Below are 18,627 nucleotides of genomic sequence, written 5' to 3' on the forward strand. Positions count from 1 at the left end.
GACTTATCACAGGTAAACTTGAAGTAACTTTGAATATGTCCTGTTTTGGAATTCGTTAAAAATAAATGACATTTTAAATCAACTATATTGATGAGAATATCCATAAGGACAAATAATTTACATTTTCTGTCAATAATGAAGTATTATTAATAAAGCATTTCAAAAGCTCATGTTTTTATTTTTTAGATTGTTTACACAGAATTCCATTGTGATGTATTTTATGGTTTTCTGAAATTTTTTTAAAGAGAAAAAAGATTACTTAGCATTTTTATATTACTCCTCATACATTAGCTCCATAATCCTGTTAATACATGTGATTAAATCAGATACACTAGCCGTTGAAAGAAACAAATGCATATTTATTAAAGTTTGAGAGTCTTTCTTTGATTTTTAGTAACAATATTTTTATTTCCTGTGTGTGTTTGTGGGTATGTTTTTTAAAATTTTTATTATTGAGAGCATTCCTTAGAATGTGATGACTAGTTTTTCTGTCAAGATATCTATCTCCCATTGAACTTTAAATGCCATTGTACTGTTGCATATTCAAATAGAATAAATGATTCTGCTAGAAATAGACTATATTTTCAAATAGTGCATTTGTAATGTGTTGCTCACATTCAAATATTGTTAACCCAATTGTCTAGATGTTAGTAATTATTTTTAAAAGTCCGTAATATCAGGTTAGGAAAACATCATCATGTCATAAAAGATTAATCAAAATAACACTGACGTTGCACAGCAGTACATAGTTTTAATCCTGTGCCATAATGAGAAACAAAATCATTCATAGACAGAATCACATTTCATGCACTTCAAGAATGATTAATTAAGATGGTTTTATTACATGAACCTTGACTGGCAAAATGACTACCCCTTACAAAGATTTTGATGTACAATTTTACAATCATATATCACATAGGTAAATAGAATTCTCACCATTTATATTAGTATCTGGTGACATTAAGTGTAAAGCAATACAAATTTGACTAGTATTTTAAAGTAGTAACAGTGAAAACAAGATCATTTGCAATGCCAAATACAGCCTGAGTAGTATATGCATTAATTTATATGGAGGCACAAAGAAAATACAAGCTTAAGTAAGAAATTTAAGTGATGTTCTTAAAAGTACTTTTATTAGAACAGTCAAGAATCATAGAGACAATACCATTTCATTCTTCTATATATCATTAGCTGAACTTCAAAAGAGAAGACAAAAAATAATAACAAACCATGTGTTCAAAGTCGTATGTATTCGTACATTTTTTGACTAATAATGTGTCTTATGTCAGATAGATTTGAAATGTAGATTCATCTCAAAATATTATTGTCTCAATATGTTTCCAACTCTTAATAATATACTGGGTTAATGGGAGACAAATTCAGTGGGAGACGCACATTTAGTTTGTTTTTAAATCTCAGCTAGTGACTTTAGGTAAACTAATCATTAATTTATCTGCAATTTAAAAGTTGAGTAATAATTTCTTCACAATTACTTTTTCTAAGATTTGATGGCTCTTTTCATTAATATATTTAAGTTGTTCAACTATTTTGAATTATGCTTCAGCAAAGGTAAAATGGAAATATGGAGGCAAACTTTAAAAATCAAGAGAACATCTATGAGCATAAAGAGTAACATTATCTAACATTAATTTAAAATAAAATTGTGGGGAACAGCCAAGATGGCTGACTAGATGGAGCACGTAGAACTTCTTTCACCAAGACAAATGAGACCACCAAGATCAGCACACTATAAACAGATCTTCAGGAAGAAAGCATTGAGTGTAGACAGAGGGAGGACACAGATTCTGGGTTTAAAGGGGAGAAAGCCGGGAACCCTTCATGGGGTGGCCAAGCTTTGGGACTCATTCCTGGCCCCAAATGGCTCCTGGGGAAGGGGTGAGTGCAATAGACGTGGAATGGCCCACTCACCACGGACTTCTGAAATCCTAGTGGAGATAGTCTGTGTAATCCCCATGGATATCTAAGTTGGCAGGTAGAACTAGTGGAGAAATGGCAGAGACAGAACACCAGCTTGCATAGTGCACAGAAGTTTTGGTGAGGAAATAGGCACAGTGGAGCACAGCCATGGGTGCCCATCAACATACTGGACTGGACAGAAGACAGAGCAGGGTTTCCTTGCCCATGTGACAGAGCCAGTCTGATCTAAGCACTCTTCTGTCTGTCAGCCTCTCCCAGGGTCTCAGCCTGACTGCACTCACTTGCAGCACAACCTTAGTTTGTCAGTGGTCACTGCCATAGTTTTCACCAGACAACCCTGACTAACATCAGAGTGCTTTTGCACACAGACCTCTGCCAGCATGCACTCATCACAGCATTACTCCATGAGTGCACACTCACCTGCAGCCTTCTACCTGCCACTTTACTGATGCACACACGATCCCACAGAACATCCACTAGATGAACTCATCATTATCCCATCAGTGTACACATGTGCATATATCCACAGGTATACCCATAGACGTGGTCCTTCTGCCATCACGAACCGAAATGTGCAAGGGTTCACTTCTACTCTACTAAAAATGTTGCATGCAGCCCCCATTGGAGTGTTGTTGCCAGAGGACTGGGAACATCTTGGCCCCTCCAGCATAGCATGCGCTTAACAATAAGAGGTCAAAGAACAAAGCTGCAGGCCTGCATCCACCCCCCCCCAGTTAGAGCATACAGCCCAGGGGTGCTGAGCTGAACCTGCACTGTCTGAAAGCATTCACAAAGAAAATCAATAGACCAAACCAGATTTATCCCATAGCCAAACCCTCAAAGTCACCAAAGAATACAAAAGCAAAAGTCCCTATCTGAGAGACAACTTCAAAGATTAAGAAAACTTTAGCCCAAACAGATGAGAAAGAACAAGTGCAATAACTCTGGCAACTTTAAAAGCCAGAATGACTTCATACCACAAAAATCTGCACTAACTCCCCAGCAATAGCTCTTAACTAGGCTAAAATGGCTGAAATCACAGACATAGAATTCAGAATCTGAATAGAAAGGAGGTTCATCAAGATGTAGCGGAAGGTTAAGATCCAATCCAAGAAAAACTAAAATGGTCCATGTGTTAAAATATGACATAGCCATTTTAAGAAAATAACAAATGGAGTTTCTGGAAATAAAATATTGACTACAGAAATTTCAAAACGCAATAGAAAGCATTCATAACATAATTGACCAAGCTGAGAAAAGAATCTCAGAGCTTGAAGACTGCTTCTTTAAATCAACACAGGCAGACAAAAATAAAGAAAAAAAGTATTTTTAAAAATGAGCAAAACCTCAGAAATGTGAGATTATGTAAAGAAACCAAACCTACAACTTATTTGAATTCCTGAAAGAGATGGGGTGAAAAGCATGTTTGAGGATTCTGTCCACAAAATTTTTTCCAATGTCTCTAGATCAACAAAACCAAAGGTTTATTTTTGAAATAATAAATACAATTGACAGATGGCTAGCTAGATTAATGAAGAGTGAAAGAGAGAAGTTCCAAAACAAACAAGCAGAAATAATATAGATAACATTACCCCAAAGAAATACAGAAAGTAACTCAGAGACTATTACAAATACGATGTGCACAGAAAGTAGAACACCTAGAAGAAATCTATACAATCCTGGAAACATACAACCTCCCAAGATTGAAATTCAAAGAAAGAAATTGAGATCCTGAACAGACCAATAATAAATTCCAACATTGAATCAGCAATAAAAACCTACCATCCAGAAAAAGTCCCAACCAGACAGAATCACAGCCAAACTTTACCAATCTTTCAAAAAGTACTGGTACCAATGCTACTAAAACTATTTTTCTTAAAACTAAGGAAGAAGGACTCCCTAACTCACTCTGTGAGGCCAACGTTATTCTGATACCAAAATCTGGCAGAGACATGACAAAAAAAGAAAACCTGAGATCAATAGCTGTGATGAAGACATACTCAAAACTCATCAACAAAATGATAACAAACTAAACCCAGCATCACATCAAAACTGGCCATAATAAAACAGGATAATAGATGGTTCAAGACGCATAAACCCATGAATGTAATATATCATATAAACAGAACTAAAAGCACAACTCACATGATAATCTCAATAGATGCAAAAGCCTTTCCATTAAATTCAATATTGCTTCATGTTAAAAACCCTCAACAAACTATACATCAGAGTAGCATATCTCAAAATAACAAAGCCATCTTTCATGAAACCAAAGCCAACATCATACTAAACAGGCAAAATCTGGAAGCATTCTACTTGATACCAAAAACAAGACAAGGAAACCCACTCTCACCACTCCTATTCAACATAGTACTGGAAGTCATAGCCAGAACAATTAGGCAAGGTAAAGAAAAATAGGAAGAGAGATGAAACTATCTTTCTTCATGGAAGTTATGATTCTGTATCTATAAAATGCTAGTCTGGGCTCAAAGGTTTCTGGAATTAATAAACCACCTCAGCAAATTTTAGGATACAAAATCATTGTAAAAAATAAGTAATATCTGTATACACCAGTAATATTAAAACTGAGAGCCAAATCAAAAATGCAATCTCATTCACAATAGCAACAAAATAATAAATACCTAAGAATATAGCTAGTCAGAGAGGTGGAAGATGCCTGCAATGACAATTACAAAACATTGTTGAAGGAAATCAGAGATGACACAAAGAAACAGAAAGTACATGCCCATGTATAGAAAGAACCAATATTGTTAAAATGATCATACCGCCCAAAGCAATGTACAGATTCAATGTTATTCATGTCAAGTTACCCATGACATTTTTTTCACAGAATTAGAAAAAAAGCTATTCTAATATTATGTAGAACCAATAAATATCCAAAGCAGCCACAGGACTACTAATCAAAACCATCAAAGCTGGAAGCATAGCATTACCTGACCTTAAACTATACTACAAGACCATAGTAATCAAAGCCATATGGTACTAGCACAAAAACAGACACATAGATGAATGGAATAGAATAGAGAACCCAGAACAAAAGCCATGCAGATACAATCAACAGATCTGTGACAATGTTGTCAATAACAAGGAATGGAGAAAAGGACTCCCCATTCAGTAAGCAGTGTTGACATAACTGGCTAGCCATGTGCAGAAGATTAAAACTGGACACCCTTCTTTCACCATATACAAAATTCAACTTGATTTGATGAATTAAATATTTAAATGTAAAGACAAATTAAAGACTTAAATGTAAAACCTAAACTTCAAAAACCCTGGAAGACAAGATAGGTAATACCATTCCAGACACGGGAATTGGGAAAGATTTCATGACAAGGGTGCCAAAAGCAATTCCAACAAAAGAAATGATTAACAAATGGGATTTAATTAAACAAAAGTGCTTCTCCAGAGCAAAAGAAACTATCAACAAAGTAAACAGACAATGTAAAGAATGGGAGAAAATATTTGCAAACTATAGATCTGACAAAAGCCTAGTATAAAGTTTCTAGCAGGAACTTACACAATTGAATAAGCATATAAGGAACAACTCCATTAAAAATGGGAAAATAACATGAATAGACATGTGAAAGATAATATGCATATGAAAAAAAGCTCAATGTCACTAATCATTAGAGAAATGCAAATCAAAACAACAATGAATTACAATATCACACCAGTTAAAATGGTTATTATTAAAAAGTCAGAATATAACAAATGTTTGCAAGGTTGTAGAGAAAAGGGAGCATTTATATACTGTTCGTGGTGATGTAAATTAGCTCAGTCACAGTTTGAGATTTCTCAACGAATTTAAAACAGAACTATCATTTGACCCAGCAATCCCCTTACTGTGTATATACCCTAAGGAATATAAATCATTCTACCAAAGAGACACATGTACTCATAAGTTCATTGTAGCACTGTTCACAATAGCAAAATCATGAAATCAACCTAGTAGCTCTCAGTGGTAAACTGGTTAAAGAAAACATGGTACATATATACTATGGAGTACTATGCAGCCATAAAAACAATAAAATTGTATCCTTTGCATCAACATAGATGGAGTTGCAGACTATTATCCTATGTAAATTAACATGGGAACAGAAAACCAAATACTGCATGTTCTCACATATAAGTGGGAGAAAAGCACTGAGTATATATGAATACTCAGAGGGGAATAATAGATACTGGAGCCTACTTGAGAGTAGAGGATTGGAGGAGGATGAGGGTCAAAAAACTACCTATTTGTTACAATATTCACAACACAGGTAATAAAATCATTTGTACACAACCCCAGAAATATGCAATTTACCCATGTAACAAACCTGCACATATACCTCATGAACCTAAAACTTGAATAAAATAATAAAATAAAATTCTCATAATTTTAAAACTAATGTAATCATTAACAAATTCCAGGATGTCTTTCAATTGGTGCATGTATGTGGGCAGAAACATCAAGACAAAATACAAACACAAAAAATATCATGTATCACATAGGTAAATAAAATTCTCAACACTTACATGAATATCCAATGATATTAAGTATACCACAAAATAAATTTGACCAGCATTTTAATGCAGTCACACTGAAAAGTCAATTTTTAATGCTAAATAAGAAAAATTTTGTTACTAAATAATAATGCCTTTCAAAATTATAATGATCTTTTGTCTAAAGTTGAAGAATAACATATATGGTAAAAAATTGTCATAGAACATATGCAGTATCCCAAATACAGAGTAAAAATTTTGAAAAGGTGTTCAGTAGTAAATTGGTGAAATATGATTCATAAAAATGCTTTCACTTTTGCTGAAACATATATTCAAGTCCATGGAGAATACTGATTTGTACTTTTGTTATGCTCAACTCTGGGAAGGGAATTCATAATTCATTTTCTTGGTCTCCAGTGGGCACATTTGTTAGAATTTCTTCCATAAATGGGGAATCAAGACTAACAGGTTTTGTTAACATATCTCAGTCTTGAAAGCTACATATACTATGAAAAAGCTGGTGATATTGCTGTCCAATAATAAAAGGGCTTATTGGACATTCCTGACTAAAGTCCCTAGAAGGTCCTTAGAATGACCACTTAGTGCATATAGCGTTCATAAAATGTGCCCACGTCTGTTACCAAAAAATGAATATGAATAATATGGCAACCTACCCCGTTTGGTCATCTAAAATGTTGACTAAGCTCATAACTGTTTTTTAACCTAACACATGAGAAAGAGAATCTTAGCTACTTTTTGAGTTAGCAGTAGAGGACTTTTTATTTTTTTAAAGCATCCTGCCACTTTTTTCATTGGTTGCGTTTATCATTTTTCTGGCTTTTTTTGTTGTTGTTGTTGTGAGATCAGGGAATTCCACAGCCTTTTCCAGGGGCTGCTTCCAAATTGCCCAGGAAACACTCATTATTTTCTACTATATGTGATAAATCCTCCTGCTCTGCTATCTTTGTCCTGAGTTACTATCACTGAACCTTTCAAAGTTTAGCATTGTTTATATACCCCAGCCTTTTGGCAAAGATTTATTTGCGTTCCAACTGTCACAATAAACTATATACCCTTTTTTTGTGTGTGTGGCTGAAACTACAATTTTCCTGCTGATTTCATTGTTTCTTCTTTTGCTTTGTTCCCCATGGTTCTTTCTGGGAACTGCTCAGACAAGTAGTCTGATGGATAATAAACATCACTAAAACTTTTTTAAGGTGTTTTCAATTAATGGATAACACAGAAGTCATTGGCAAAACAATTTTGCTCTTTTTGTTAAGAAAGTTTTATGACACAGAGTCAGTGTACAAATTACACCTCAGCTGTTAATCATTTAAATTTATATATTACTATGTTTAGATCAATCTCACAGGATAATATTTCTTTAGTAATTTTAAGCCATATTTGCACTCTTCTATATTCGTATTAACTGTTGTTTTTATTAATAATTTAGTAGCTTTTTTTACACTGTCATGTAAGCTTACACAGGGATTTCAGTTATTGTAATCAATTGTGAACTATCTTCAGATTTACTGTGTTATTATTCATTACATAATTTATAAAACAAAATTTGTAGCTTCCTATTTGAAAATGAGGATTAATAATAACCTTTCTCAAGCAAAATAACTGGGTACTACTGGGACGTCTTCCTGAAGAAATTAATGACAAATTTTCAGGAAAATTTAGGAAATGATGGATCATGGTTAGAGTACAGGGTACAGAGTCACTATGCCTGAGTTTAAATTCCAGCTTTGTCACTTATTAGCTGTGTAACCTAGGGCAAGTGATATAATATTTCTTTAAAGACTTTTTTCTGAAACATAAAAATTATAATTGTACCTAAATAATCATAGTATTGTCACAATTATTTTAAAACTATGCTACAATAGAAATATCTTAGGTTCATGGCACATAATAAATTTTGAAAAATGTTAATTATTTTTATTATTATTATAAATGTTAATGCAAAATAGTTGTAATGATATTATAAGACATTGTATTTGACAAATGCTTCACCTTGAGATTAACTATAATTTTTAAATTATATAGAAGAAAATGAGAGTATAGATTGAAGGAGTGAAGAAAATTCTCATAGAGAGCAAAAGACATGTACACCTTGATAATTAAATGAGGGTTTTTAATCAGAGAAAGACAAATCTTACTGTTATAAAAAAAGGTGTGAACAAATATGAAGAAAAGTATTGGAATAATTTGCATAACAGACAATTTAAACTTAAAGAACAATGTTTTAAAGGTAGTTCAAAGAAACCAAAAAGAATCATGCTATAACACTGGTAGAAAATAAGAAACTTAACAAAGAGAAATTCATCTGAAGAAGAAATATGGATATTAAGTATTAGAAGACAGTTTTTTTTGGAGATAAACTTTGTAGGTTTTAGAAATAGATTCTCCAATGAAAAATAGATTTCACCAGGCTAAGAATGCTACTGAAAGCTAAGAGGATTATGTTTCTGAGGGATAATATTTGAAAAGCACAGGAGGCTAATAATTTTTCAGAGACATTTAGATTTGAGAAAAGAAAGAAGAGAAATAAGATAGATGTCATAATCAGATTTTTTCATATCTTTACCTTTTCATTATTATCTCTTGTTATTTTAAATGCTAATATTCTTATCAACTTGACTAATATGTTACTAGTCCACAGAAAATCAGTGAGTAGAAGAATTCAATGTAATATATCCTAATTTCATAATGGTATTATTTCTGATGAGTTCCTCTATTTAATCTTTAGTCATCTTAAAAGATTTTGATAATATAGAAAGAAATGTCATCTAGAAACCGTAAAATGTATCTACTACTTAAAAATTGTCAAAAAAGGTAAGAAAACTTTTATCTCAAGTAAGGATCCACAATGTTTATGATGAACTATCAGAAAGAAAACTATTAATCATGTACTTGGTAATATGCTAATCTAAATTAAAATAGCACATAGTTCTTACGGTACATTTTGTATAAGCTTTGACAAAAGATTTGAAAATATGTTTTGATATAATTTTGAACATATTTAATGAAGGGCATAATTTGCAATTGCATGAAGATTGAATATCATTCAATAATTTCCCACACTATTTTTTCATCTAACTTTAAAACTGTGGTTTTGTTAGAAATAAGGCTCGGAGTCATAAGGAAAAACCAATAATACTCAGACAAAGAATTTTTTACTAAAGTAAATTTACTTCTGCACAGAAGCATGCCTCCAGTATGGCTGGTTGTCACCAGAACACCATGAGCAGAGAAGAGTCCTGTCCCTGAGTCCTTTCCCCATTGGATGGGGTCGGACAATATAATCTAAACCAGATCCAATTGGCTAAACTATTAAACTTTTTTTTTTTTTTTTTGATAAGGTGGATGTGTGATGGGAGAGAGGGAAAAGGAGGAAGTTGTCGTCGGTGGTGAATGAGTCAGTTTTTTTCCAAATAAGGAAAGGAATGTGAGTTGGTGTTGATAAGGCAACTGGTGTTGGGGCATGCCTGGGCACCTAATAAAGTCAGAAAGAAGGAAAGGAGAAGAAAAGGGAATTAAAGAATTAATTAATTACTTAATTAATTAAAAAATTAATAAAAGAAAGCAGGCTGCTTAAAGAGAAACCTTGTTATATCTCACAGTTTTCATTGTAATTTTGGTGTTTACCCCCATTGAATAATCACAGAAGGGATCATCCATTATACCTGATGAATGACTGGTTTCTCCGTAGGGGCTGTATATGCTATTTGGAGTACTATTTAGGGCATCTTATTTTACGAAAACAAATCACTTTTAACTACAAAACCAGTAATAATAATAAGTAATTACAATTAAATGTATTATGTTGTAATTTAATTGTACACTATAAATACAATTAAATAGTAAAATACAATGAACTTGTCATTACAATTATAACTCAATTATAAAACAATCACAATTACAATTAATTAATCAAAACCAAGTAATTATAATAAACAAATAATTAAATAATAAATAATAAAAATAATTTTACAAACTTTTTATACAAAATACTATCTTTATACAGATATTTTCTAATGTCTGTTAGAGATTTCCTGGCTTACAGTAATGAGTGATTGCAGTTCCTAAAGAATATATTAAGCAGAGCTTCGCTTTATCAACTCTTCAAAGTATTTACATAAATATATATTTTATTTTATTAACGTAAGGTATCACATTCATCACATTTTCTGTGGAAACCTAGACTACAGGAATTTTTCACTTTTTTTCAGGCAGAAACATTTTTCTCACTCCTATTCCAGCTAGCCCACTTTATAAAATCATGTTCTGTCATGCTTATTGAAGCTCTTTTCTACTTACATCTTATGTAGATAAGATACTGCCCATTTTGTGAATAACTAATAACAGCCAATTATGTCTTTAAGTGTAATTTGTTACAATTTTGGGTTTGTTTGTTTGTTTTGAGTTGGAGTCTCACTCTGTTGCCCAGGCTGGAGTGCAGCGGCATGATCTCAGCTCACTGCAATTTCCGCCTTCCAGGTTCAAGCGATTCTTCTGCTTCAGCCTCCTGTGTAGCTGGGATTACAGTCATGCACCACCACAGCCGGCTAATTTTTTATTTTTAGTGGAAACGGGGTTTCAACATGTTGATCAAGCTGGTCTTGAACTCCTGACCTCATGATCCACCTGCCTTAGCCTCTCAAAGTGTTGGGATTATTGGTGTGAACCACTGTGCCCAGCCACAGTTTTGTTTTTAAACGTTCTGATAAAGTCATATTGTATCCCAAGAGAAAATTCAGTTATTTGTTGAATTGGGTAACATGAAATAGAGTGATTGTTTATAATGAGGGATGCTATGTATGTGTGGGGAAATGGTTATATGGGAAATCTCTGTACTTTCTACTTAATTTTTTCTATGAAACAAAAACTGCTCCAAAAATAAAATTTGTAAAAACAATATTTGCCAGCATTAAAGACTTTATTTTGAGACAGAGACTCACTCTGTCACCCTGGCTGGAATGCAGTGGCGCTATCTCAGCTCACTGCAACCTCTGCCTCCCAGGCTCAAGCAATTCTCTGCCTCAGCTTCCCAAGTAGTTGGCATTACACCATCACACCTGGCTAATTTTTGTAATTTTAGTAGAGACAGGGTTTCACCCTCTTGACCACGATGGTCTTGGTCACCTAACCTCATGATCTACCTGTTGGGCCTCCCAAAGTTCTGGGATTACAGGCAAGAGCCACTGCACTCTACCAACATTTTTATGTTTAACATCTGGGATGAACTTTATTGAAAAGGTCTAAAAATAATAAGTGAAATACATTAAGTATAAATACTTTTAATAAATCATAATAGAAGATTAGTTAGTTGTTGAGGTAGATTTATCTATTAATAAAATTAAACACTATAATTCAAATAAATTGTGTGAAGGATTTCTATACGAATAATACTTGACCAGTATAAATACATGAAATAAAAATTTGCCTACTGTTTTGCTTAAATATAAATAATTTTATTAATTGATGTCTTTAATACATAGAAAGTTTTCTCTTCTAATAAAATAAAGTTTAAGTATAAATTAAGAACAACTTTGTGAAAAATTGGAAGTGCTAGAGATTATAGGATCAATTAAAGTTAAATGTTAGAATATTTATGCCCAAGAAATATTAAGCAAACTACTGTTTCTGAGCTCCATGTAAAACTATGGTTTCCATACTCTGTATCATATATTGTACTTATAGAAAAATGTAAACCTATTTGAACATAAAACACTGTAAATTATAAATAATACATAAAACTTACATGCTTTGTGTAACTTTTGCTTAACATCATGAATAGTAGATGATTGTGTCACCTGAAAAGAAAAGACAATAGAATTACTTTTTAAAACTGTTCACTTGTTTTCTATCCATTTGTTTAAGAAAAAAAACCTTTAAAATATATCATAAAATTCTTACACAATAGGAATTTCTTCTTTGTTTACCTTTCTAGAGATTACTGTTTTGACAAACTTGAAAGGTTGGAATCACATTTGTATACAACAGTAATAGTGTTATCACATTAATTCAATCCATTTTTTTTCCAAGATATATTTTTGAATTTTCTTTATCCAAAATATTCAGTGCATTTTTCCACATCTCATAAGACTATCAATTAAAAATATGACTTAATATATAGGAAAGTAAAAGAATGTATAGCAATAGTACCTGAGGATGTGAAGGTAATTTATATGGGCAAATGAGAGAAATGTTTACATAAGAATATTATGCGATACCATCTTATACCCCCTGTTGACATTATTTAAATCTCCAAGTAAGAGTCCTAAAAGTCCATTAAAATGCATGTTAGATATATATTTTTTGGGTTCCTTAAATATATTTTGGATTCCTTAAAAAATATGTGGTCCCAAATTACTAAAACTAACTCCATGCATTAGAAAAATGAGTAAAATAAGTTTTATTCATCTAAATTAAAAAATTATTGAGGACAATAACGACATCCAAACACCTCAAACTATCACAATACTTTTTTGACTTTCTGAATTTGTCTCAAAAGACATTTTTATGATAATTCAAGAAAATATATTTCCTTTCCCTGAATAAGCATATGGTATTAGTGAAATTTATTATAATCATATGTCTACATGATATATTTATGCTGACTAAAATCCCCTTATAGCTGTTTTTGAAAGTGTTAAATTAAAAAAAAAATGCCTAAAATGTTTGTCCATAATGGTCCATAAAAAACATGTAGTTCTTAATATTGTTATATTTAGTGTTTTATTATGCACTGAAAGTATAACAATGAACATATTTATTTTAATGCATTCCACTCTGTACTTAGTAGGATTACAACCAATATACATTTCAGAATTTTTTTCTGATTTCCTGTATGTATATGATTTACTAAATAAGACAATTACGAGATTTAACCTTAGAAAGTAATAGGAATTCCAGTTTTTGTTATGCTATTAATAAAAACATGATCCTAAAACATTCTGTGTGTATACAATTTTCAAATATTTCATGGCATTGCTCTTTTCTGAAAGATGTTAGAAAAAAATTTAAAAACAGTTTATAGAAAGAGCAATGTATATTTATATGCTCGTGCATATATTTTAATTTTGGTTATTGACCTTCAATATTTAAATTTTATTTCAAAATGCTGTTTTAACATTATCCATTGTTTTACCTCAATATTCCTTATTCATTCAGCATTTTTATATGTTTCTTTCTCTGACAGAGTGAACTAAAGCCCCCATGATATTCATCAGAGTAATAAATATTTGTCCATTTGTCATATCAAGAGCCTTGTAATTTTAAATAAAAAATAATTTTCATGATCGATAATCCCTCAATTTGTGTTTGATATGTGTTCATCTAGCATTTTATAAGGGCACGTTTTCTTGTATTATGCATTGTTTGTTCAATCCATATGGAGCAGAGGATAATGATCTAGGGTTACTTTTTTTAAAAAAATCATGTAGTTCATCACATAGCATAAAATAAGTTTTAATTAATTTTTTTAGAAGTCAGAAATAAAGCTGTGAGTGCAAACACGTCAAACCAGAGTAAGATCAAAGTTTTTTAATCTGATAATACAAACATTGTGTGCCTTTTCCCAAACCATAATAATGTAACAGACAATTTTCTAATTTGATATATTCATTTTTCTTTGAATTTGCTTATTTCCAAGACTCAGAATATGTTTTTCTGAAAGAAACCATCATGTGGAATAGGGATGTATTATAAGTTCTTAACATGTTTTTTAAAATTTTATTTGACTTTCACTTTAGAAAGTGCTGATTTTGAAGAAATCCTTGAGAACTTTCCTTTTCTGTAGTAATTTTAGACAAAACAAATCAGAAAGAAATTAACTACTAAATTATTCATACATGTATTCAATTAGCCACAAGACTGTTTGATCTGCTCTTTTCAGTCCTTTAGTTGAATTGAAAGCACAAAAAGGAAAGTGTGATAATTAACTGAGCATATAAGAGCTTCTGATGACTAAATTGATGTCTCAGTGGCTTCATCAGGGAATTTATTTATCATAACTTCTACTTTTTAGTTTTACAACATCTTAAAAAGGATAAACTATCATCACTATAATTTATTCATTTTCATAATTATACAGACGGCAGTTACTTGAAATCCTACGTTTGAAATCTTAATATTCTCTTCATTTATGTTTATTTCTCATAAAAGGAAATGAATCTTAAAATAATGAGTAGGCAAGGCAAATGATGTTGTTAGTTAAACCAAAAATTTACTTCTGGCTGGGCTTGGTGGCTCACACCTGTATTTCTAGCACTTTAGGATGCCGAGGCAGGCTGATCATGAGGTCAAGAGACCTAGACTATCCTAGCCAACATGATGAAATCCCATCCCTACCAAAAATACAAAAATGAGCTGGGTGTGGTGGCACATGCCTGTAGTCCCAGCTGCTCGGGAGGCTGAGGCAGAATTGCTTGAACCCTGGAGGTGGAGGTTGCAGTGAGCCAAGCCTGGTGACAGAGCAAGACTCCATCTCAAGGAAGAAAAAAAAAAAAAAAAATCTAAATTTTAACTGATTATAGTTAAAATTTGAGTTATTATAACTTTATCCTACATTTAAATTGATGAAGATGAAAACGCTTTTTCATTCAAGCATTTAATCTGGAATTTGTTTGAATTTTCCCTATATAGATTTTCTACAATTTTTCAAAGAAACCTCTTTTTGTAATATTGCTTGTTTTTAAAACCGTATTTCACCCATTTTCACTATAAATACTTAAAATATACAAATGGCTCCAAAATACCATTCACCCTGATTAGAGCAATGGAAATTAAACAGTAACCATTTGGCATTCATTTGATGGGATTTTTGTAGCATAAAAACCTAAATTTGTCTGTAAACTTAATAAAAAAAGAAAGAGCTTGTCTAAAAGTGCAGAAATATAACCAGAGTAAAAGATAAACTGATATGAATAATTAGATATAGAGGTGTGAAATTCATAAGCAGATACAGAGAAATACAAAATGTACGACGCAGGTTCCTACCTAAAAAAAATAATTGCCTAAGGAATCAAATTTTAAGCTTGATAATTCAGAAAAATGATAAAAAGAAAAAAACAAAACAAAACAAAACAAAACAAAAACTCCTGTAATCCCAGCACTTTGGGAGGCCGAGGCGGGTGGATCACGAGGTCAAGAGATTGAGACCATCCTGGTCAACATGGTGAAACCCCGTCTCTACCTAAAATACAAAACATTAGCTGGGCATAGTGGCGCGTGCCTATAATCCCAGCTACTCAGGAGGCTGAGGCAGGAGAACTGCCTGAACCCAGGAGGCGGAGGTTTCGGTGAGCCCAGACTGTGCTATTGCACTTCAGCCTGGGTAACAAGAGCGAAACTCCATCTCAAAAAATAAAATAAAATTAAATTAAATTAAAAAAAAAAACTGAGAATTTCCATTAGAAACTTTTAGGCCAGACTTGGCTCATGCTTGTAGAATAAATACTTTGGGAAACCAAGGAAGAAGGATTACTTGAGCCCAGGGCTTCAATACCAGCATGAGCTACGTGGCAGAAATCCCATCTCTCAAAAAACAAAGCACTGCACAATGGAGTCCGTTGGGGGGAAATGGGGGAGGGATGGGGGGGTGGGGAGGTGGGAAGAGATAGCATGGGGAGAAATGACAGATAACAGGTGAGGGGAAGAAAGGCAGCAAACCACACTGCCATGTGTGTACCTATGCAACAATCTTGCATGTTCTTCACGTGTACCCCCAAACCTAAAATGCAATAAAAAAGAAATGTACAACCAAAAAAAAAAAAAAAAAGAAAAAGAAAGAAAATTAGCAGGGCATGGTGGGGTGTGTCTGTAATCCCAGCTACTCTAAAGCCTTGGTGAGAGGGCAAGACCATCTCAAACAACAGAAAAAAATGATGAAGAAGGTAGTAGATTAGCAAATAGAATATATAGTTGAGTATTTTATTCAGAATAGACAAGGGTTTTCTCAGTAAGTAAATGTTATTTTACTAATAAGTAACCTCCAGATGCTCAGACAAGTAAGAAATGCATGGAAATATTTTTTATAAATTCAAAATGTGTTCAGTATTTCGTAGAATAGCAAGAATTTTCACTTTGAATAAAATTGACATCACACAGTGAATCTGAAGAAATATGAGTTTTAACAAGGTTTAAATATTTAAATTTAACTGAATTTTATTTATCTAAGAAATTGAAATGTTTTATATTGTATCCATTTTATTTATTTATAAACTAAATCATTTAAAATTACTTCTTTTTTAAATAAAACTATATGTATATATGTATGTATACATACATACATACATATCCTGTTTCTGTATCATACAAAATGTTACTTTTTATATTGCAATAACAATTTGGTTAATATCAATTATGCCTTTCCTATTGAAAAATAATGTCAAATTAACATATAAAATGATTTTCTCAAGGTATTTATCAAAAAAATTATCTGAATAATGCTCTTTTTAATGAAAATTTTTACTTCTGGGAAATTATGTGTAAATTTCTTTTAGAAATACAGTCTAAAACATTACTGGCATTTTATGCATACACACACTCACACACACACACAACCCTTGAACAATGCAGAGGTGCCAACCTCTGCATTTAATATATTAATATTATGTTATATTTAATATATTAAATCAATTTTATTGATATCTAATAATACATTTAATATATTAATATTATATTATATTTAATATATTAAAACAATTTTATTGATATCTAATAATTATACATATTTATGAGGTACATGTGCTATTTTGATATATTATATTATATTTAATATATTAAAACAATTTTATTGATATCTAATAATGCATTTAATATATTAATGTTATATTATATTTAATATATTAAAACAATTTTATTGATATCTAATAATTATACATATTTATGAGGTACATGTGCTATTTTGATACATGCATAAAATGTGAAATGATCAAAACACCATTTAGAACATCAATCACTTTAAACATTTAACATTTATTTGTGTTGGAAGCATTTTAAATCCTTTTTTCTAGCTATTTTGAAATATACAATATATGTTAATTGTTAATTATAGTCACCGTACTATGCTATTAAACAGTAGAACTTACTTCTTTTATCTAACTGTAGGTTTCTACCCTTTAACTATCCTCTCTTCATTACTTCACTGCCATTCCCAGCTTCTGGTAAATATTATACCCTGTACCTTCATGAGATAAACTTTTTAAAGAGTTAAACTTCTTTTTAAATCCCCACACATGAATGAGAACATGCAATATTTGTCTTTCAAGGCCTGGCTTTTTTCACTTTCTGTAATGACCTTTAGCCCTATCCATGTGGCTGCAAATAATAGTTGATTCCATAGCTTGGTTACTGTGAATAGTGCTGCAATAAACATGAGGGTGCAGGTATCCATTTGATATACTGATTTGCTTTCCATTGGCTAAACACCCAGATGGGAGTCTGGAATTTACAAAAAATCTATTTTTGTTTTCTGAGACACTCTCTATGTTTTTCCATAATGGCCGTACTAATTTACATTTCCACTAATAGCATAAATTTCCTTTAATCTGCAACCTCACCAGCATTTGTTATTTGTTATTTTTTATTTTTTTGTCTTCTTCAAGTAGTCATTCAAATTGGGGTACGATAATATTTCCTTGTGGCATTGATTTTTATTTCCCTGATGTTTGTAATGTTGATCACTTTGTTATGTATCTGTTGGCCATTTGTATGTCTTCTTTAGAGAAATGTCTATTCAGATTATTTGTCCAATTTTCCATGAACTCTTTGTTTACTTGTTTTTATGCTTCTGAGAATTGAGGATTTTTTTAGTTCCTTATCTATTCTGAATATTAGTCCCTCATTAGATAAATACTGTGCAAATATTTTCTCCCACTCTTTTGCCTTGCAACTCTGTTGTTTTACTCTGTTGTGAAGATATTTAAAATTTTAACAGGTTCCCATTTGTGTATTTTTGTTTTTGCTACCTATGCTTTTGAGGTCTTAGTCGTGAATTTTTGGCCTAGTGTCCTATAGTATTTTCCCTATTTCTTGTTCTTTCTTTTTTTTTTTTTTTTTTTTTTTTTTTTTTTTTTTTTTAGTAGTTCATGGTTTGGGGTCTTAGCATTTAAGTTTTCAATCCATTTTCAATTGAGTTTTTGTGTTTGATAAAAGATAGGGGTGTAATTACAT

General features: G+C 31.8%; 1 protein-coding gene across 3 annotated transcripts in view; it reads right to left on the minus strand.

Annotated features, from left to right (window-relative positions):
- Positions 1-18,627, minus strand: part of TECRL (trans-2,3-enoyl-CoA reductase like) — a 100,371-nt gene that overhangs the window by 59,931 nt on the left and 21,813 nt on the right. For all 3 annotated transcript variants that reach the window (XM_074396208.1, XM_039468008.2, XM_039468010.2), the window contains exon 2: positions 12,212-12,263. In XM_074396208.1, coding sequence (XP_074252309.1) covers positions 12,212-12,263 — 52 coding nt within the window. The remainder of the gene's footprint in view (positions 1-12,211; positions 12,264-18,627) is intronic.

The sequence above is a fragment of the Saimiri boliviensis genome, chromosome 3 (assembly GCF_048565385.1).
Source record: "Saimiri boliviensis isolate mSaiBol1 chromosome 3, mSaiBol1.pri, whole genome shotgun sequence".
Taxonomy (NCBI): Eukaryota; Metazoa; Chordata; class Mammalia; order Primates; family Cebidae; genus Saimiri; species Saimiri boliviensis.